The sequence below is a fragment of the Sturnira hondurensis genome, unplaced genomic scaffold (assembly GCF_014824575.4).
Source record: "Sturnira hondurensis isolate 20B ecotype Veracruz unplaced genomic scaffold, ASM1482457v3 Scaffold0011291, whole genome shotgun sequence".
Classification (NCBI taxonomy): Eukaryota; Metazoa; Chordata; class Mammalia; order Chiroptera; family Phyllostomidae; genus Sturnira; species Sturnira hondurensis.
This window is the reverse complement of record NW_028083922.1, coordinates 5,194,572-5,217,122: the sequence shown is the minus strand read 5'-3', so window position 1 is coordinate 5,217,122 and position 22,551 is coordinate 5,194,572. Positions and strand designations below refer to the sequence as shown.

Genomic DNA, 22,551 nt, shown 5'->3' with positions numbered 1-22,551 from the left:
GGTATCTTTCACATGTTCTTTCATTTTTTGGACCAAGCTCAACAAGTTCTGTGAGCATTTTGATAACCAGGGCTTTAAATTCTCCATCAGATATGTTGGCAATCTCATCGTTTAGGTGTCTTTCTGAGGTTTTGCTGTGTTCTTTCATTTGGGCCATATTTCTTTGTCTTGGTGCAGCTGATAGGTTATAAGGGGGTAGGGCCTTAGGTATTCACCCAGACAGGGTAACCCTCTTTGCTGCATTGCCTGTGTGGGAGGAGACAGAGAGGGAACAGTACAGCTCACCTGCTCGTCTGTAGCACACTTTCCAACACACTCTTGTGTCAGACTGGAAGTATCTCCCACTGAGGCAACCCCAGCCATAGTTCACAGTCAGCTCTGAGTCTCAGTTTTCCCCTTAAGTCAGTCCCTTCCACACCATTCTGTTGAGCTCTGCAGTCAGCCCCATCCCCCAGCCGCCTCAGTGCAGTTTTTCTGAGTCGGCCCCTGCATTCTGCCTTATGGTCTAGTTGTTCTGGTTGATTTTTTCTTTAATTACTTGGTTGTCAGAGTTCCATGCTGTTTGATTTTCTGGTGTTTATGGTTGTTTATTGATTTTAGATTGGTGGTTATCCTCCTTTTGTTGTGCAAGGAAGTGAAGGGTTTCTACTTACTCCTCCATCATGGCTGGAACTCCTCTCCCCCAGACTTTTTTTTAAAATAAACTATTTTAGAGCACTTTTAGGTTCATGGTAAAATTGATCAGAATGTAGAGAGTTCCCATATCCCCTCTGCTCCATCACACCCACAGCCTCCCCATTACCAACATCCCTTACCAGGGGGTGAACATTTTTTGTTACCACCCAGGAACCTACATTCCCCTAAACTCTTTCCAGACTCTTATTGGTGAAGGAAATGTCAGAGTTCATTGTCTCCAACATCACAGGATAGTTTCCCCTAAGGATCCTGAGCTTTTTCAACAGTCTCCCCTCCATTAATAAGCATTATTCCCTGAGAAGAAGAGGGCAATGTGAAAGGAGTGCTCAAGGCCAATTAATGTGCTGAAATGGCACCACTTGCTTGTCAGGGACCTGCTGTCTGGGGAAGTCTGTATGTGTGTGTGTGTGTGTGTGTGTGCGCGCGCGCGCTTAGTTCTATGAAATTTTATAACTTGTATAGATTCCTGTGACCACCACCATAGTCAAGATGAAGGATAGCTCTGTCACCACAAGGATTCTGCCTGTTTTGCTTTTATAGCCACAGCTAGTTCCTTCCCTGTCTGCTCTGCCAAACTCCTGATATCTTCTGTCAACCACTGATATCTTCCCCATCTGATATTTCAGGAACTTTTGAATTTCAAAATCCTGGGTGAAGGATTGTCCACCTTCATTTGTGTATGTTCCAAGAACAACTCCAAGTCTATGTTAAGCTGGAAATAGAAACCCTTAAAAACTCTTAAGATTTAATCCTGTAGCATATTGTAAGGATGCTGTATATGTATCTAAGTTCCATGAATAGAAACATCTGGATTTGAAAAAACGCAAGTAAAGCATTAGGCACAGGAAGAAAGTAAATTGAAATATTAACCATAAATCTCATTGACTGGCAGGATTATGAATAATATTTATGCTAGCCTTTCACCTTTTTAAAAACAAAGCTTTACATAAGCATGTTCCTATAATCAGACAATGAATAAATACTTCTTACAGAAGATACTAGATACATGGGACACAGGTAACTGTCTTCATTCAGAGTCAGGCTCACCTGGCATGGGCCCAGCTCAGCCACCTGCTGGCAAGTCCTTAAGCTTCTGGTCCCTCCTCTATACGATGGGGATGCTAGATGACCTGCCCCACTGGATTGCAAAGAGCGTCAATGGAATACTGTACACAAAGAGCAGGGATATAACAAATGCTCAGTGCACAGCTGCTATCATTTTGAAAATAAAAAGTCCCACCTGGCAGCCTGGGCTTTGCAGGTAACCAGCATAAGGAAGCAGGTCTTGCTTCAGTTGGGCAGAAGCATGGTGGGGGCACAGGGGTTACTGGCTTGGGCTTATGCAGAGGGTAATCAGAAGGGTCAGGGAGTTGGGAAGGGGCTGTCTCTCCTAACCCAGAACTAGATGGTCATGGACTCACAATGGACACCATGTATTTTTTGTCCTTTCTCCAGGTGATAGCCAGTATGGCAGCAACGATGACCCCGGAGCCGGTGGGTTTGTGTTCCAAGGTTTCTGTTTGAAACCACAAGGAGGCATAGTCCTGGCCCACTCTCATTTTAGAGTTACCTTCCCCTGAATGTTTCCATTAGAAAACTGTGAGGCCAACAGCGGAGGGATAAAGTCATTTAAAGGAATTAAGCTTGGAAATAAGGCCCCCTGGGAGGTGGCCCCATGGGAAGTTCACTGGACTAAGACACAGAGACCTCTATGAAACTCACTTAAATAGGGACTCCACCATTTCTCTGTCCACCTTTTAAGCTGCTGAAAATGAAAACACTTAGAGAAAATGAGAAGCATTTGGCAAATCTAAGGGGGCACTATTTATTTGATGGCCTTCGATATAAGAGGCTACACCTCTCAACACTGGCTCGGAGGTCCTGGGGATTGCAACAAAACTAGTTCAGTGTTTTAGCTAATCCTTACAGTACTATTGGCTTGACCTCATGTCTTCTCATTTCTTCCACTCTCTCCTTTTACCAGGAATGTCGCCAGAGACTGGAACCATTGCTGGTGTGGCCAGTGCCCTGGCCATGGCCCTGATTGGTGCTGTCTCCAGCTATATCTCCTACCAGCAGAAGAAATTCTGCTTCCGTATTCAGCGTAAGTCGATCCACCCTGTGGCCACTTGTGGATGTGCCCATAGTGGTTTTATTCCCCCCATTCCTGGGTGTGAACAAATCATTAAGGTTTTCTGAGGGAAAGGGGCAGAGACATGAGCACATTGACTTTCAGGTCTATTCCACAGCCTGTCTGAGAGCAGCTCCACAGAAGACTTGCTGGGACAGGGGGAGGTAGAATAGCATTTTTGGAAATCCTTGGGGACAGATTTATCCCAAACTGAAGTGTAGACCAAACTAGTAGAGAGGATAGGGCTAGACACATTAATCTTGGTCTTTCAAGGGTTCCCATTTCTAGAAGCCAGATTTCCTTGTGGGCAGAGCCCAGTGGCCATTGTGATGTTTCCTTGTCTTAGAACAGGATAGGCCCTGGGATTTCCATATGGTCTTAGATTTCACTTAAAGTAATTTGGGGCTTTCAGAGGCCCTGGGGTCAACAGCTTCATCTTATGCTGCCATTTTCCTCCAGAGCAGAAGGCAGCAGTCTCTGGGGATAACTAAGACACAGCAGGCAGCACTGTTGTGCGAGACAACACTCATTTTGGCCACTCTTCCCATCTTCTTGGATCCCAAGAAGTCACTGCCCTGGTGCCCCAGCTCCTCCCCTGTGAGCCAGAAAACCTTAAAATATATGGAATCATGACTTGTTTTAAAGGAGTAGGAATGCAAGAGAGATAATAAATGTGGTTTTGCCCCCTCCTTTACATGCTAGATTTGTAAAAGCTAGGATGCTTCCATTCTGTGCTGCGGCTGTCTATAAGGTGTGTTACAAATGAAATCCTCTCCTGGAAGCCATCACAGTACATCATGTCAGGAGCCCTGTGGGAATGCTATTGGGGGTGAACAGAAATACCACATTCGTTGGTTTTCTAAGCACAGCACTGATGTGTCACTGTCTGCAGAGAGTATGTGTCTACTTTAAGACTGATGATTTTTGATTCAAGTGATAGAATTTGAGTCAGCACTAATTTTCCTTTCTCCTGAAGCTTAGTTAGAATCATCCCCTGTGAGGTTTCTTCTACTCTTCTTCTAGACCTCAGCCCTTACTTCTAGCTGGGAGCTGAACTTCCCAGAAAAGTAATATGATTCTCAGAACACTTTGAATATGGATATTGCTGAAACCTCCAATTGTTTTTTCATCTGGCCATATTTGCTTCTTTTACTCTTATACATCATTTTTAAGTATTTTTGTTGATTATGTTATTACAGTTGTCCTAATTTTCTCCCCTTTATCCCCACTCTGCCCTGCCCCCCAGCCCTCCAGCATTTTCCACACTTTTAGTTAATGTCTATGGGTTATACATATAAGTTCTTTGAGTCCTCTATTTCCTATACCATTTTTGGCCTCTCCCCATCTATTTTATGCTTACTAATTATGCTTCTTCTTCCCTGTACCTTTTCCCCCTATTCCTCCCTTTCGGCTCCCCACTGAACTCCCTCTGTGTGATACCCATTTCTCTGATTCTGTTCCTGTTCTGGTTGTTTGCTTAGTTTTTGTTTTCATTGTTTTTCTTTTCTTTTAGGTTCATTTGGTCATTGTTGTGAGTTTGTTGTCATTTTACTGTTCATATTTTTTTATCTTCTTTTTCTTAGATAAGTCCCTTTAACATTTCATATAATAAGGGCTTGGTGATGATGAACTCCTTCAACTTGACCTTACCTGGGAAGCACTTTATCTGCCCTTCCATTCTAAACGATAGCCTTGCTGGATAGAGTCATCTTGGATGTAGGTCCTTGCCTTTTAGGACTTCAAATACTTCTTTCCAGCCCCTTCTTGCCTGTAAGGTTTCTTTTGAGAAATAAGCTTATAGTCTTAGATATTGTTTTCACACTTGTTTCCCTAAACAAAGAGCTGTGAGGTTTTACAAATCGGATTAGCAGGGAAACCAAACAAAACGTAAGAACATAAAGGCCTTCATATGCAGAGTTAAGCAATTTATATACTTGAGAAAGAATAAACCAAAAAGGAGGGTATTTATGACAGCTGAAAGCCACGTGGCAACGAAGCTGGAGGAGATGAATGTGACCTCTCTTTCTGTGAGGCAGCCTTGAGATGAGGTGCTGCTGTGCCAGGCAGTGGGGGAAGGGTCTGCTGGTGGGGTGGCATATGCCAGGGAGACATGTGGGCTTAGAGGGCTAATGGTGGCTTCTGAGAAGTTCATGGAACCCACTGCCCTCACCGATCCTAAGTGGGAGCCCAATAGGTTCTCCCTAACCCCCCCATTCAGTCTAAGGGAAGGTTTTTCTCCCTGCCAGAGAATTCACACCAAATCCACTGACCCCTGTGTAGGTAGCCCCTCCACTGTGTCTTTATCCACACTCCCACGCCCAGTTTCCTCGTTTACTGTTTTAATGATGTCATCGTCATTGCTCAACCTGCACTGTCCTGAATCCCTTACCTGGACACTCATGCAAATGCTATCAAAGGATCTCTCTTGCTTCTGTGTCCACTCTCTTTGCTACCAAATTTCTCTCAGAATTTTTAAGGTGTCTTTACCCCATCTCTTTGGCCTCCCCTGACAGATTCCACCAGCCCTACTGGATCTTCCTGTTCCCCCCCAGCCCACATTACTGGTTCCCCAATCTTGGAGACTGCACCCTCTGTTCTGGGGTCACACCACCATGGCCCCTGCCTGTCCATGGCCAGATCTCCTAGTCCTCCATCTGAATGGGTACATCAGCCTCCTGCCCGCTCTGGTGTCCTCTACACTTCTGCCTGCTCAGAGTAGCCAGACTGACCTGCTTAAAATGCACAGGGCCAACTCTGCCAGGACCTCCTATGTTCTCCACTGATCTCCAGGTCATGGCCCAGGCCCTGAGCTTGTCATTCAGAGCACTTCATGGTTCCACTCCAACATAACTCTTCCCTTTTGTTCCCCTCCCCACCCTTGCAACCCTGGCCCCAGAATCCTTTCTCTACAGCCATACTCACTTTCCTAAGTGTGCCCTGCCATGTCCAGCATCCTCTCCGCTGTCCCTTCTCCTCACCTAGCTGCTCTCACTCTTTGGGCCTGGGCTACCATCACATGAAGCCTTCCTGCCCTCCCAACCTGAGGGACCTGACTAGATGCCTCTCCTTGAGTGTGGCCACAGCGCCCTCTGCCAACTGATATGGAGATCATGGAGTAGGATTGGGGTTGGTTTATTTCCACGTCTGTGACCGCAGCTCCCATCACTCTCTAGACTGTCAGCATGTGGGGGGACTATATGCACTTCATCTACCAATGTGTGCCTCACACATAGGCTGGGTCAGAATTAGGAGTTGTCCCGCAGATGTGGGGTGGCTAAGCCCACCGTGAAGGTGGGGGTCAGGACCTCCCATCCCTGCCCTTTCTGCTGGGGTTCTGCCCAGAGTGACCTCAGCCATCACTCTGTGGTGGGCATAGTAGAAGGCATAGTAGAAACCACTGAGCACTGGGCACTGGAAGCCTCAAGGGATGGCACATGACATCTCAGAGGGCCTGTCCCCACTGTGGCACTCGTGGGCTTCTAGCCTTTTTTGCCATCAAAGGAGTTCAGGTTTTGAGGACCCTCTGTTTCCCCTGTGCCTGCCCTCAGTGCCAAGGGCCTGCGTGTCTCACTGAAAGCCCATGTGCTTTGTTGCCCGGGCCTGAGTTCTTGGTCCTAAGCTTTGTGTCTTGCCTTTAGATGCAGCAGAAGGTCAAGGTAACAGTGTGCTTTGACTTACTCACTTTCCTCTCCCGCTTTGGCATCTATGCCTCGTTGTACCCTTCCTCATCCTGCTCCTCTTGCCACTTCTCACCGCTCTCCACCCATCCACTTCCCTGGCACTCTCCAACTTGGCTGCAAGCACAACCATCTCTAGCTTTCCCTGATATGTATGGGAGGGTGCTACCTGCCAGGCTATCCCTAGGCTGTGTGCGGCTGGGTTCGGGGATGTAGGGGAGAGGGGTGGGTGTCCTGCCTGGGACTCAGATGCCCATTGGTGGTCATCCCCAAGGAGCAACCGAATGGCTACCCCCAGGCAAGCCAGTACAGTTCATACCCGGATGATAGCTGGGCAGTGATCAGGGGTCAGGGTGCATTTCCCACACCCTGCCTATTAGCTGGGAATAGCTTCCCTGAAACCCATTACTTGCCCTGACCCATATGGGGGCCAGTCACACCTGCAAATGACTGGTGCTCACATTTTTCCCGGGCCCATTTGGTATCCGCCTTGAGCCCAGAAAGCATCTGGGCAGGCAAGTGTACTTTTCTAAGCAGAGAGCCTATGTGTAACCCAGAAGGTCAGAGTAACTTATGACTTACACTGGAGCCTACTCATTTGATTTTGGATTGTAACCATGACCCAATTTTGCCACAAGCCCAGGGCTCTGATGAGATTTCCATTCTCCCACTCATTCCAGGATAAGACAGGGACTCTTGATTCTCCCCAAGCAGCAGCAGGGTTGGGGTCCAATCTGAGGCCTGAGTTATGGTCCTTGTGTCCAGCGTGGTGCTACTCAGTGGCCAGATTGCTGGCAAGCAGAGTCCCCAAGTCCCTCTAGGAAGTGTGCGGGCAGAAAGCCCAAATGACTAACTAGACCAGAGAAGCTATTGGTGGGCGGTGGGCCCTGTATGCTGGGGCAGAGACACTGGTATTCCCACTGCCTAGAGTCATCGGTTGGCCTCTCCATGTGGCTATTGCCTGGGAAGGCTGTACACTAGCAGAAGGCTTTGTTGGCATCTCCAAAGTGAGCCCTACTCAGCCATCTGCACCCGCCCAACTCAGCATCCATCAGTTACTCATGTAGTGCTTGGCTCCCACTCTGCCTCCCTGGCCCCTGGGCCAGCATGTAGACCCATGGGTGACACTAAGCCCTGCCACGGGTGCCTTCTCTGCTGAGCGGAGCTGCTGACTGGCCCACAGTGTTACGTGTGGTGGTACCTGCCATGTGGGGCTGGGGTGTTCGTCATCTACCTTTGCCTCGGGTCATCATTAATAAGGATGATGACAAGAACTCATGGGAAGGCAGCACACTCCCAGACAATGACTCTTCCCAGCAGGGACATTCAGGTGGCTCAAGATGCAGGGCCTGAGTCTATAAGGGAGTTGTGCTTTTTTAACTGTAATGGAGGACTTGATCAGGAGTGCTTATTAATCGTGGTGCCAGACCCTTTTGTTCTGTGTCAGTCACTAACTCTGTCCTTTGCCATTTGCAGAGGGTCTCAATGCAGACTATGTGAAGGAAGAGAACCTGGAAGCTGTTGTGTGTGAAGAACCCCAAGGTGAGGACTTCTTGGTCAGTGTGCCCGCTGGAGGTCTCCTAGTTGGAGAGCCTGACACTGAGCAGAAATGTACTAGTGGAGCGGGAAGCACTAAGGTGTCTGTTTCTAGAATTCCCAGCCAGAGCAATGGGGCTTTGGGGGGCCCAGAGGTCCCTGCACCTAGCCCCTGATCAGCCGGCCACTAGGGACACTGGGACCACAGCCAAGACCAGCTGGTGCCATGTCAAGGACTTCAGTGAACTGTCGGGGCTCAGGTTCTGCTCCTGACTCATTTGAGCATGAGCCCCAGGCCCCTATGCTCTCCGCAGTGGAAAGAGAGGACTCCCAGACAAATTCTGATGGAGCAGAACTTTCCAATTTTCAATTTTCAAACTGCCAAAGGCAAGAGGGTACTTGGTTAAAACATGGACCCTATTACATTTCCCTCCTTCCCTTCCTCTCCCCTTCTTCTGTAGTCATTAAGCCCTTTCTGGGTGCAGGAACCATCAGCAATGAAGCCTGCATAAGTCAGGCTGCTGGCCTGGAGTGGCCAATTTCTCGGGGCATATACCACCTGTGGCCCCAGAATGCCAGTGGGGTGGTCAGGAAAGGCTATGTGAAAGGGAGAACCCAGCAGTTTTCCTCTGCAAAGGCTGGGGTAGGTGCAGACAGGGAGACAGGGGAGCGTGGTACATCTTGTGCCTGGACCAGATGGCAGCAGAAGTGGGGACAGGCCCCACTGGTGTGTGATGGAGGGCAGGGCACTCCCTGACGTTGCTTAGGAGAGATATGTGGCAGTAATATACTGAATGCGTTCTATAGTAGCACTCACTAATCATTTTTAAAGCTCTTAGCCACCACTGTATAAGCACATTCTGTAGACCAGGTAGTGTTAGGTGTTTTATTTAAAACAATCCTCCCAGCCACCCCATCAGGAGCATTTCTATGTTGCAGATGAGGAATTGGAGGCTGAGCTGTTCCCAGGGTCTTTCCAGTTCCCTTCTCTCCAGGGCCCAGGATTGCCCTGACTGCGGACAGAGTGGGTGCCAGAGGAGAGGTTGGCCAGGACTGGCTGAGCTGCCCAAGCCCCAAAGAGGAAAGACAAAGAGCCAGATCGTTATCCCCAGCAGGGGCTGACTTGTGTATTTGTGGCTTCTCTGCAAGGTGGCAATCCCTTCTAACAGGCATCTTCTCTTCTCAGTGAAATACTTAGAGCTGCCACCACAGTCCTCGGAGCCACCACAGCCCCAGCCACCCAGGATCTGAGGGCCGCTCCCAGCAGCGGGTGTACAGTGGCGCTGCCACAGAAGACCAAGCTCATTTCATTTGGACCTGCAGCTGCCGTACTGCTCCTTTGATACCATTGGCTTCTCATTCTAAGTTTTCTGGATGAGCTCTGGGTGTTTGTGAGTTTGATTTCTGTGCCCTGCACACAGGGTGGGGTGCCTGCTGTGCCACAGGCACCCTGAAGAGACTTGGTGTTGAAATCCAGCCTTGGAAGCTGCTGGGTCACCAACTGCCCAAAGGCAGCCTGCCCCAGGCCTTAGTGAGCTGGGGACAGAGACCAAGCTGAGGGAGGGCAAGACAATGCTTATACTTAGGGGACAAGAGACTGATCACAGGATAGTGTGATCCCCGAGACTGGCAGCCCTTGGTGTGACCTCAGAGAGCTGCTGGGGAGTCTAGCTAGCTAGTGCCCAGTGTTTAGCACCCCTGTAATGAAAGAACCAGTGAACACTAGGTAGTATTACACACATACGACACCCCGGTGGGGATGGGGGTGGGTGGGTCATTTGGATCCTTTCCAGTTCCAGCTTTGATGCTCACTGCTGGGCTTCCAGAGAGCTAGTCCACACGGAGACTTTTCATTTCTTTAAGTAAGTACAAACATGCATGCCATGATAGACTGCCCTGAGAGTTTAGGAATCCTCTGGACAAGTAGAAGCTGTGACTCTTAGGTCTAATTCCCATCTGATTCCATAGGGGACTGGGTATAGTCTGTAGACTGACATTGTTAGTTTTTAGAAATCATTTATGTACTAGAAATGCTTTTTATCCTGGGCAGGGGAGGTGTCACCCTCCATCCTGTTTGTGTTTTCGTTTTGCTAGCAAACAGACTTCATCAATGAGCATCAAAGTCAGAGCATGCTGTTGCTTGCTTAGAAATGTATTTGAGGGGGATAGGAGGGGAGGGGGATAGGAGGGGAGGGGAGGGGAGAGGAGAGGAAGGATGTTTGTTTGATTTCGTGACATACACCTGACTTGGAAAGTTTGTAGCTAGTCTGTCTGCCCTGGTGATGAGGAATGAGCACTGGGTGCCTGCTCACTATGGTTACACTGGAATTTGGCCCTGGCCCCTCACCTGGCCTGCTGCTGTCTGGTTTGGGCGGGAGCGAAGCTGGCTTCCTGTCTGGCCCACATATGGTCCTGTCGCTGTGAGCTCTGCTGTCAAAGGCTTACCTAGAGTCCAAAGCCACAATCTATTGCTAATCATTTTGCAGTGTCAAAAATCAGTTCTGAAAGCATAATATAGATCAGCAAGAAGGATACAAGTTCATGTGCCTCTGCCCTGCAAAGGAGGCCTCACAAATTCCACAGGCTGTGTTAGCTCCTTGTCTGCTGTGCTGGGATGAGACGAAACTCCAACTTGTTAAGGAAACAGTCCAAATCTGTACAGACCCCTTAGGTTATCTAATGCCTGCCTTGTGTTTTCATTTTAGTGCTTGCTTTAAAAACATACTCTTGGGGTGGTAATCAATTGTAGTGTGTGGTTCAGTGTTGTCCTTTGGATCTATTCCAAGGGCAGGCCTGCAGGTCCTAAAATGCCTTCTCCTGTGTGGGGGTACATTGCAGACAAGCCAGGAATGTGTGTCTTCGACGGGGCATGGAACACTGAGGAGACCCTTCTGCGTGGTACTGTGGAGGCAGAAAAATGTGACCTCCCTGTGCTGCAGGAGATTGAACAGGGGAGGCATTGGCTGTAATGTATGCCTGTTTCCAGCACCTCACAGTAGCTAGATTGTTGTCACTTTTGCTGGGCTTTTCCCTCCCGAGGATGGCAAGAGCTGATGGCCTCTTCCCCTGACCAGTACTGGGTAGGAGGTAGTTATGAAAGGTTTTTGCATCAGTGGCTTGTTGCCATGTAGACAGGATGACCTCTGGACTCAGGGAAGGCAGGAGTTGGAGGGATCACATTAGGAGGTCTGAGTACTAAGACCCATGAAGCATTTTAAAGGATAAAAAAATATGGGCAGCACTTGCCTATGGTAAAATATTTCTCCTCCCTGCCACTAGGAAGTGTAGACATTTATAGAGAAGTCTGTCACAACAGTGAGGAGCGATGTAGCCTGTCTGTCCTGGCATGGCCAGGCATGGCACTGGTACTAGGCGGTTGGGCTTCTCCACTGGGAGGCCAGAAGCCAGGTACCTGCCCTTAGCTGTTCCCTTTAGCTTTAACCTGAGGCTTGTGATGGCAAAGAGCCTGCCATCCTTCGGGTGTGATGAGAAGTTAGCACACTCTGCAAAGCCATCTTAGCAGCAGCAGTGACTTCAGTTGGCAAACCTGTTTTATTCCCCCTTAGCTGTCTGGGTGCCTTCTGCAGAATGCCCACAGCCCGGTGCCCAGACCTGCTCCTAGTGTCTGGCCATGCCTGAAAGGTCACTCAGCTACTCATTTGCAGAGCTCTCCTCCTGGGGCAGCAGTGGTTGGAGAGGACTAACACCTGCAGAGCCTACGGGGCTCTTGTAACTGTGTGATTAACTTAAAGTTGCATGGACCAGCATGGACCTGTCCTAGGTGACAGGGGAGATAAAGTGAGTGAATTAGAAAGGTCAATTGAAAATAGCCAGTCTGTATCAGCTTAATGTGGTGGGGGGCAGTGTTAATAACTGAGCACATGGAGGAAGGAGACATGCACCTTTGTGGGGTGAGGTACCCTCCAGGGTCAGACCCACTACCTTGGCAACGTTGGGGTTAGTACCAGTTCTCTAGGAAGAAGAAAGAGAGACTGATCTCAGAATCCCTGGTACTTTTCATGTGCTTGTATTCAAATGTGAATTGTAATCTGTCTTGTCTTTGCATTAAACAAAATGGAACCTAACAGCTGATTGCCTTGTGATGGCGTTTAAGGCACTTCCTTTGTCAAGTGATGCTGTTTGTTTCTTAATTTTTGATATGGAGCCAACCCTCCTCCATATCCTCCCCAGTCACATGTATTTCTCTAGAATGTGAGAGGAGGCTTAGGGCTTCCAGGGGGCAGCCCTCCTCAGGGTACAAGGAGCTAAGGCCTGATGTCAGGGGTAGGGGTCGGGGGACAGAGGCAGGCCCCAGACTCACAACTCTCAAACCCATTACTCTGCATTCTTCAAAGAAAGGCAGTATCTAGGGAGGATGCAAGGTCTGTGTAGTGGTTTCAGCCACAGAAAGCTGAGCAGGGAGGTGGACCCCTGTGCCCCGCCACTCATTGCAGCTGTGTGTGGAATGGCCTGTTTGGGATCAAGTGTGCCCTTGTCATGGCCTCACAGCTAGGCTTAAAAACTGAAAGAAAAAAAAAAAAGACAATTTCAGTGTGAGGGTTTTCACATTGATGTGGTGGCATTTTTGTTCTTGTAGTAGGACCAAGTCTTCAAACCCAAACCCGCTGAGTGACTTCAGTGGCAGGGGTTCTTGCATGGCCAGCTGAGACCTGGCACAGTGGTTGTCCCAGCCTTGCTACTGGGATGTCACTGCTGGAGACTACAGCTACAGTGATTGCTCCATGGAGAGAGACAGGGAACCCAGACTCTTTTAAGAAGGGTGATCTGCAGGGGTCACTGTGGTATCATCCAAGCCCTTACAGCCCCCCTGCAGAAGGCCAGCATTCCTTCTGTAGACTTGGGGTGGGGACCTTGGGGCTTCTCAGAAGTCTGTGGGGTTTTAGACTCTAGGACTCATGGCCCGGAAAGAGAGCCCTGCCCGCTCAGCGCTACACCTGACTCTCAGGTGTCTCCAGTCCTTTGCCATGCCCTTAACATTTTCTCAAGGTACTTACCCATTTCAGCCAAAACACCGAAGACTTATGATAAACTGCATTTACAATTTAGTAGATGAATTAAATCATGTAAAGGCACTTTACATATATTGCACTTAGCAAATAATAAAATAACATGAATTGAATGTTTACTGTTGCTAATTTTCCCTAAGGGAAAAATCTACCAAAATACTTAAAAACAATGACAGAGCAAACATCATTTTAATTACCAATTGAAATATAGTGCATCAGATGAGGCAAATAAGATACTGTACCAGTTTTTAAAAATCTGAACTGCAAAGTTTTACATTCTAGTACACTTAAATACCCCCCCCAAAAGAATTGTTTAGGTAACAAAATTATGTTTTAAATTGTTTTAGAAATCGTTTTCTGCAAGGAACATATAAAGGAAAATGATCTGTATTGCTGATTTCAAATTGAATGGGAGTTTCTAGGGCTCCTTCTAGGGTCCAGCTTACAGAGGAGTGTGGGGCAGCCCAGTCCAGGGCCCCACCCTGCCCCAGCACCAAACTAGCTGAGGCAGGAATAAGCACACTCTGCTTCTCTGGTTCTGTCACAAGGCTCATCTAGTCCTCACCAGTTTTAATAGTCTTAGTGCATCTGGGGGATTAAAGAATATTTCTAGGGGAAAAATGGCAAATGTCTGCATTTAGAAGAAATCAGTGTATCACTGAATAATCTGATTTATCCATTCATAAATAAGCTTTCAGATATGTTGGGAGCATAAGTTAGAAACTAGTAGCAATTGAACTGTGACTTAGAGACAAATCCCCAGCTGATAAAAATGGAGAATTCATTTTAAGTCATCAAATTACTTTGAAGAAGTACTTCTGATACCCTACAGATACCAGATAATTTTCTGTAAGAATCAGAAAGTTCCAAGTTGAAAAAACATCTGTTCTCTATTTGACCGTAAAAAAACCCTTTTTTAAGAATATAGTTTCAAAAATAAGGTCAATGTGTAAGACTTAGCACAGCATCCAGTAATTTGAAACAAACTGGATATTCCAATGCAGTTACACCTGGGTCTGACCCTATGAGCTTCTGAGGCCCCTGATTTGAAAGGCAAGCTTAATTCCTACAGTGAAGGGGGTCCCTTTGACAGGCAGAGCAGCGGGAGGGTGTGCCTGCTGGGGTGGGCACAAATGTGCAAGATTCTGTAACACTCCACACAGAGAAGCTCAGAGCTTTAGCACTAGTGGATGGACCAGTTGATCATAAATTAGTTCCTGCCCATACTGATAGGGGCCTAGAGCCCAAAGTCAGTGAGTGAAGGTACAAAACTGGGAGGAAAGACCTGGTTGGAGAAGGTTATCTCTGAGCAGAGAAAACCAAGGGAAGTGTGTACTATACTTTTGGCAACTGAAGCCACAGCACAGTGGCTGCTTTAAAATATTGACGTTATCATAGGGGTAAACTAAGTTAAAAGGATATTCATACAGGCAGGTAACAGGTGAGAGCTGACTCACTTTGACACAATGGCTGGCAGCAAAGCAGGAGGCTGCAAGGTCAGACAGACCAGGAGCTGTGGACAGGCAGCTCCTTAACAGAGTCTGTAGGCAAGCCAGCACCTGCTCAGAGCTGCCAGAGTCCTCAGTTTCCCCTCTGAGGGGAGGGGAAAGGCCATCCCAAGGGAATTTGCTGCTATTGCCATCAATGGTCTAGGCCACCTCAGGAAGCAAGTACCAGAATTAAGGTGATGACAGAAGACAATACCATTTAAATGACCATATTCTAACTGCATTTCAAATGTACCACATAAAAGCATGAGCTTTGTTTGAAAATAATGTCTTACACAGTCCAGTTTGGAGATACCTCCTGGGGTGACTGGTCTAAACATAAAAAAAAAGACATAGGAAAATAAATGCATATTTGTTTTTTAAAAAATACCTTATATGTACACAACAGTAATTGGTACAGGAGTCCCCTTGCAAGAGAATACTCTAGAACAGAGGGCAATGGTCTGTCTTTCCCCCCAGGTAGTTAATTTTTAAAGTTTTCAAGTTGTAGCAAGGAGCTGAAAGCAGCCCTGTGGCTGGCAACATTGTCTGTAAGTGAATGGCATTTGTTTTAATGAAGGAAAGAAATGGTATGAGGCCTTCCTGATCCTAAGCACTGCATTCCATTCACTATGGCTTCTCCCAAGCTGCCTGAGCAATAGAAAGTTGGGTCACAGGGTCAGTGGGACAGACGGCCACCCTGAGAAACCAGAAAGGAGAGAAATGGGGTGTTCAGAAAACAAAAAGTACAGGTGACAGTGGGAGCTGTTGGCTAGCCACACACATGGTCACTGGTTGGAAAGGCCATCCACATGTGGAGGCACTAAGCCTAATCCTAAGAGACAAGTTCACAAGCTACAGCCAGAACAGGTTGCAGGACCCTTGCCTGAGTCACCGGGAGACCCATGGAGCTGCAGGATGGCCTTGATGGCTGAACTCCCTGGAATTGCCACCCCTGGAGCCCATCAGACTGAGGTGTGCACGGGTGTGACTGAGTGGGAAGGTGAGGAGCCCCGCTCAGAGGGGGATGAGGCTCGAGTGGCCATCTCCCGCTGCAGGTCCTCCACCCTCTTCTGCAGCTCCGCCCTGATGGCCAGCAGCTCCTTGAGATTTTGGTGAATCGGCATCTGGAGGCAAGCAGGACACAGCTAGGTTAGTGAGCCACTTCAGCAATGTTTCTAACATAGTTCAGCATGCAGATGCCACTAACTGCAGGTGAGTTCACAACCAAATGGCCTGTGTGTCTGAAGTCTCCAAGCCAAGCTACAGGACCCCCCTACCCAGGAGCTGGGGGTCTTCAGATGGCCCCGTGAGGATGCTTGGATGCTTTTGTCACCTGTGCTCTTCTGCCACCTTGTACAGGTTCTCAGAAAACATTAGTGGCCTCAGGTAAAAAAAAAAAACCCACCAACCTGTGCATCCTGACTAGGAAAGGGATAGTTGGTCTTCTTCAGACTGGTGGGAAAATGCAATTGGCTTCTGAGATGCCCCAGAGCACTGTTTACATGTATGCCCCCTGCACACACACACACCTCCAATACCTCTGAAGTTCTGCAACTTTAAAATAGCTCTGCTGGCTAAAATATACTTCTTCTGTTAAATCAGCACTTTCTACAACTTGAAGTTGTATTTGTTTTCATCACTTGGGATAGGAGCTGGTGGAAGCCGCTGGAGAGGGCAGTGCAGAGGGAAGTCCCTTAGGGGCACTGGCTCCTCCCTCTCTCCCTCAGTACAACAAGGGACAACCACTTAACACCCTCCAGTGGCTCCCTCCTTCCACCCGGGGGGCAACAGCCTGACCTTGGCCTCAAGGCCCTGTGTGGTCAGACCCTAGCCTGCCTGTCCTGCTCACTTCTCACCAGGTCCTACCTACACTCCCCTCTAGCATTCCAGAATCCTCTATGATTTGGAAGGTCCCATGCATGTGCTTTCCCTTCTACCTCTTCACACACATGCTCACTTCATCCCACCGTGACCAGCACAAATAGCACATGCGCTGGGTGGAAGGCTTTTGTACTCTCCATTCCCACCAAGCCTGTTTCATCAGGGATGCCAATGACAGCCTGACTGGAGGGAAGAGGAAAGGAGGGAGACAGAGATGAGAGGGAGGGACCTAAATACAAAAGAGGGGGAGAAGGACAGAGACAAAGGGGTGACAGAGATGAGAGGGAAAGAGAAGGGCAAAGATTTGAGTGAGTGAGCCGGAGATGAGAAGAGAGGGAGAGCGCAAGAGAGGGGGTAAAAATAGGGCAGCCAGGTGCCTCCACCATGGCAGGGTAGCTCAGTGACCAGCACTGAAGAGGCTGAAAGTAAACTGGCTTCAGCAGGTCAGAGGAAGAAGGGATAGGACAGCAATGTGGGAGTCTGACAGCAAAGGCCCTTCCAAAAAGAGAAAGTTAGGGATCAGCCCCAAATCAGGTGCTGATCCCTAAGCCACTATGAGATAAAAAACAGCACCCCTCTTTGCCTTAGGACCTGTTTGGCATATTCCTGTTTGTGAGATCATTTGGTTCCAATCAAATGACAAATTGCTCTGCAATTGGGCTCCTGTTACTAACATACATGCAATTTGGCCTCAGAGTGCAGACTGGAGAATACAAGTTCATACACACCCAGGAACCAAGAGGAACATTATACATCTCTGTGCAGCCTTTCAGATATCTTGTTGTATGTCATCTTTATTGACAATAAGCCAAAGGCATACTTGCTCAAGAAAATGCACACCCAGGGGCCAGTCACCCAGAGGGTGCTAACATGTATGAGATACAAGCCACGAGGGTTCCAAAGGACACAAGGTATTTGCTGGGCCCTTCCCCACACCCAGCAATGCTTTGATGGATGCCCAGGAGCCCCTTTCCAGGCAACCAATCTAGCCTGTCCTCAGAAGAAAGAGGCCCAACAAGCTTGTGCCCCTGTCTATCCGCCCTGTTCTATTCCTCCTCCTCTCTGCTCAGCCTGGCTCAGTGCCTCTGTCATGGACACCCACATCAGCCTTGTTGCTGATCCCTTTGCCACAGCCTTCCCCTGCCCCCACATTCCCATCCACCTTAGTGCTACCAGAGAGAGCTTTCTAGAACATATACCAGGTCTTGCCCTACAAACCCTGATGGGGGTAGGGGTAGGGTGCTCCCATAATTTCTGGGATAAAGTGCAAACTCCTATAGATGCTTTACAAGGCCCTCTGAGGCTTGGGCCTGCAAAGCTCAGGCCCTGGATGTTACCAAGGCCCAGCCCACTCTCCAACACTGTGTTCCTGGCACCTAGGAAGTCTCCAAAGCATGCCTGCTGCATTGAGGATAAAAAGCTGTGCCCCATGGGACTGCCTTCCAGTTCTCCCTTCTGTGTAGCACAGTGCAGAGAGAATGCAAAAAGTTGGACCACTTGCCTACCACCTTTCAAGGCAGGGACTCATTTTACACTCAAGTCCCCCGACCCCTGCAAGCTTTCAGAGAGGCTAAGGACCTTGTCCCACATCAGGCATCAGATCACCATCAGAGACCGAGTCACCACCAGAAACAGTGTTTGGCCTTGGCTTAGGTGCAGCCTTCCCTTCTGTGACTGCTTGTGCCAGGGGACCTTGTATGACTGACTAGCCACTAGGGGATGAGTTGACCAAAGCATGGGCCAATCCAAAGAGGGAAGGGGAAAGGATTTGGGGATCATACTTGTGAGGAAGCCTTCTGGAGGCCACAGATGATTGCTAACTGATGCCACAGAGATAAGGATATATGCTCACTGGTACAGGCATAAGCACTAAACATTTGAAATGAGTTACTAATGGCTTACTGGCCACAAATAAAATTAACCTGTATTTAAAACATGGACCACTGACCAAAGAAGCTGACTAAATGTATACTCTTGGTTTTCACGGGGTAAAGAGTTGAGACTGTGTCTTTCTGGCTTCAGATGTTCTTTCAATACAGAAAATATTTTACAACTCTTAAAAGTTAGCATTTTTGCTTCTCAGAAGACACACTAAACCCAGAACCTGTTTGGTATTTAGAAATGTGCTCTGGCCCTGGCTAGTGTAGCTCAGTAGATTGAGCCCGGGCCTGCGAACCACACGATCGTGGTTCGATTCCCAGTCAGGGCACATGCCTGGGTTGCAGGCCAGTTCTCAGTGGGAGACACATGAGAAGCAACTGTACATTGATATTTCTCTCCCTCTCTCCTACCTTTCTCCTCTAAAGATAAATTAATAAAATCTTTAAAAAAATAAAAAAGATTTAGAAATGTGCTCTGGCTGCCTTAGTGCTAAAGTCCCCTTAAATAAACGTAGAAATGCTTACTGCCATTACTGCTCCATCCTGTTGTAAAGGAAGCAGCTAGTGGCCCCTTGCACTATGTTACAAATTTGCAGGGTACACAGTAACAGCAGCTGGGCCCACATGTAGTAAATGGAGGGGAGTTTCAGTTCAGGGAAGTTTGCTAAAAAAGGTTCTCAGATCACCAGCAATTGGCACCATGACAGACAGAGGGCAGGGAAAGCATTTCCAGAGTTGGCAGGGAGGTGGTTGAGGGGCAGCCTGTAGAGCATGGATTCCATCAGCCTTGGAGGACGGGGTGGGTAAAGGCACAGATACAGTGGACTCCTGGTTCTAGGGCCTGCTCAGAGAGAAGGACAAGTACTGCACTGAGCACGCCCTGATCATGGTGTTCTGGAAAACAGGCCTCAGGTCTTGAGGGTGGCATGGCTGACTCAGGTTCTAGAGTAAGAAAGGGCTTTTGTAGCTAAATCTTTGTGGAACAAATGAAATGAACCAGGAACAGGGAAGGACAGGCAAGTGATGAGCACCTTGGGCTGTAATGTTAGAGAGAAAGGGAGCTGGTCAGGAGATGAAGGAGCAGTGCCATGGGAAGTAGTTTGCATCTCTCAGAGCCTGGAGCTACGTGTACAGTGAGAGAATTTTCCAGTATGGAGGAAAGGTTACTGAAGTGATGGTGCCTTCCAAGTTCAAGTGCCAGGCCAACTGAAAAGAAAAATAACAGTCGGTCTTCCCCATGGCTAGTGGGGCTTGGGGATTGTTATGGGTTAAATTATATGTGCCCCCTTATTCATATGTGCAAGTTCTAATCCCCTGTACAACAGGTTGTGACTGTATTTGGAGAAGGGGTTTTTACAGAGGTGATCAAGTTAAAGTGAAATCATTAGGGTGGACCCTAATCTGATATGACTGGTGTCCTTATAAAATAGGGGAAACTTGCACACAGAAACACACATAAAGGGAAAACAATGTGAAGAGACACAGTGAGAAGATAGACATTTACAAGTCAAGGAGGGAGGCCTGGAGCAGATACTTCCCTCATGGACCTCAGAAGGAACCAACCCTGCTGACAGCTGATCTTAGACTTCTAGCATCCAGAACTGGGAGATAATATATTTGTGTTGTTTAAGCTACCCAGCCTGTGGTACTTCATTGAAACATGCCTGTAGAGCAGGAGTCCCCAGCCTCTGGGCTGTGGACCAGTACCAGTCTGGGCCTGTTAGGAACTGGGCAGCACAGCAAGAAGTGAGCTTGAATATAATGTGTTTGAATCATCCTAAAACCATCCCTCCCAACTGAGTCTGTAGAAAAACTGTCTTCCACAAAACTGGCCCCTGGTACCAAAAAGGTTGGGGACCATGGCTGTAGAGACTGTGAAGACACTGAGTGAGAGGGAAGGATTGAGAAGGAAGAGGGCAGAGGCGAAAGGAAGATTTGTGTATCTGCGGCCAACAGAAGTGATGATGTTAAAGAAACATCATCAGGTGGACTGCCAGGAAACCCTAAGACTATTACTTCAAAAAAAAAAAAAGAAGAAGAAGAAAACCAACTTCAAGTTCCAGCCAAGATGGAGGCATAAGTAGAAATGCTTCACTTCATCACCCAACCAAAACAAGGATAACAACCAATTTAAAAACAATAAACAACCAGAAATGCCAGAATAGGAAATTACATGGAACTCCAACAACCAAGGAGTTAAAGAAACTTTCAACCAGACAAGTAGGAAGGGTGCAGACAGGCAGCCAGCTGGGTGGAGAGGACCCTAGCAAGGTGGTGGCCCTGAGGGTGAGGAGGGACTGGCCCACCAAGAAACTAAAGACTCAAAACCTCTAGCAGTAAAATACTCTGGGCATTGTGAAGGCGGCAGAAATGCCCAGTCTCATGGGAGAATTCATTGGAAAGTGGGGCTATTGTGGAGCCAGCAAGTACCATTGTTCCCTCTCTTACCCCTCCCCCACAGAGGGCACCACAACGCAGCAAAGGTTGCCCTGCCCAGGAAAATACTTAAGACTCCAACCCCTTACAACATAAAAGGTGTGCTGAGACAAAGAAATATGGCCCAAATGAAAGAACAGGTCAAAACTCCAGAAAAAGACCTAAGTAACAAAGAGACAACCTATCTGATGCAGGTTCAAAACACTGCTAATCAGGATGCTCACAGAACTGATTGAGCTTGGTCACAAAATGAAGGAAGAAATGAAAGCTACACAAAGTGAACTAGAGCAAAATGTAGAGTGAACCAACAGTGAAGGGAAGGAAACTGGGACTCAAACTAATGATTTGGAACAAAAGGAAGAAATAAATATCCAACCAGAACAGAATGAAGAAACAAGAATTTAAAAAAATGAGAAGCTTAGGAACCTCTTGGACAACTTTAAACATTCCAACATCTGAATCATAGGGGTGCCAGGAGAAGAGGAAGAGCAATAAATTGAAAACTTACTTGAACAAATAATGAAGGAAAACTTCCCCAATCTGGTGAAGGAAATAGACTCCAGGAAGTCCAGGAAGCCCAGAGAATCCCAAAGAAGTTGAACCCAAGGAGGAACACATCAAGGCACATCATCATTAAGTTACCCAAGATTAAAGATAAGGAGAGAATCTTGAAAGCAGGAAGAGAAAAGCAGACAGTTACCTACCAGGAGTTCCCATAAAAACATTAGCTGATTTCTTCAAAGCAACCCTGCAGGCAAGAAGGGGCTGGAAAGAAGTATTCAAAGTCATGAAAGGCAAGGACCTACATCGAAGATTACTCTATCCAGAAAAGCCCTCATTTAGAATGGAAAGGCAGATAAAGTGCTTCCCAGGTAAAGTCAAGTTAAAGGATTTCATCATCACCAAGCCTTTATTATATGAAGTGTTAAAGGGACTTATCTAAGAAAAAGAAAAAGATAAAAAATATGAATAGTAAAATGACAACAAACTCACAACTATCAACAACTGAACCTAAAAAACAAAAACAATCTAAGCGAACGACTAGAACAGGAACAGAATCCCAGAAATGAAGATCACTTGGAGGGTTATCAATGAGGAGGGGGAGAAGGACAGTGTGGAGTAAAAGGTACAGGGAACAAGAAGCATAATTGGTGGGCATAAAATAGACGGGGGGGGGGGGTTAAGAATAGTACATGAAATAGAGAAGCCAAAGAACTTATATGTATGACCTGTGGATATGAACTAAAGGAGGTGGGGAAATGCTGGAGGGTAGGGAGTGCAGGGTAGAGTGGGTATAAAGGGGAGGAAAAAAATGGGACAACTGTAATAGCATAATCAATAAAATATGCTTTAAAAAGCATAAAATAAAAGTTTCAAAAATTGAAAAAAAACTTCAGCAGAAAGTCACCTGTCCACAGAGGTGAGTGCTCCCTCCACCAGTCTGCTCCCCACCTTGTAGACTGGGCACCTATGTGAAGAAGATTGGGGGTGGGGCAGGATTGTGTATTGGAGAGGCTTGGGGGAGCACCTCACGAACCCTAACTGGTAGTGCCTCAGCTACAGCCCAAGTTCAGCTGCTGAAAACCAAGGGTGACCAAGGCTTGGCTGCCTGGCTTTGATGTGCACTGTTCTCTAATATGTTTTCAATCTCAGAAAATGTTAGAGTGAAAAAGTGTGGCAGGAGGAGGAAACTTTACCCCTTCTTCAAGTGGCATCTGTTCTGTGACTCAGCACAGGCTACCTTTCTGCTGTACTACTAGAATCTAGAAACTACAACCACGATGCATTTTTCAAATA

General features: G+C 47.5%; 2 protein-coding genes across 11 annotated transcripts in view; one reads left to right on the top strand and one right to left on the bottom strand.

Annotated features, from left to right (window-relative positions):
- CD99L2 (CD99 molecule like 2) overlaps positions 1-12,132 on the top strand; it is a 119,874-nt gene extending 107,742 nt beyond the window's left edge. Inside the window, exons 6-10 of one of the 2 annotated variants that reach the window (XM_037059756.1) lie at positions 2,152-2,190; positions 2,681-2,800; positions 6,466-6,483; positions 7,981-8,046; positions 9,227-12,132. In XM_037059756.1, coding sequence (XP_036915651.1) covers positions 2,152-2,190; positions 2,681-2,800; positions 6,466-6,483; positions 7,981-8,046; positions 9,227-9,291 — 308 coding nt within the window. In that variant the 3' untranslated portion in view covers positions 9,292-12,132. The remainder of the gene's footprint in view (positions 1-2,151; positions 2,191-2,680; positions 2,801-6,465; positions 6,484-7,980; positions 8,047-9,226) is intronic. The other variant, XM_037059757.1, reaches the window with a different exon arrangement.
- Positions 12,133-13,237: 1,105 nt separating this feature from the next.
- Positions 13,238-22,551, bottom strand: part of MTMR1 (myotubularin related protein 1) — an 85,944-nt gene continuing 76,630 nt past the window's right edge. For all 9 annotated transcript variants that reach the window (XM_037059747.1, XM_037059755.1, XM_037059753.1 and 6 more), the window contains one exon: positions 13,238-15,681. In XM_037059747.1, the coding sequence (XP_036915642.1) occupies positions 15,520-15,681 (162 nt within the window). In that variant the 3' untranslated portion in view covers positions 13,238-15,519. The remainder of the gene's footprint in view (positions 15,682-22,551) is intronic.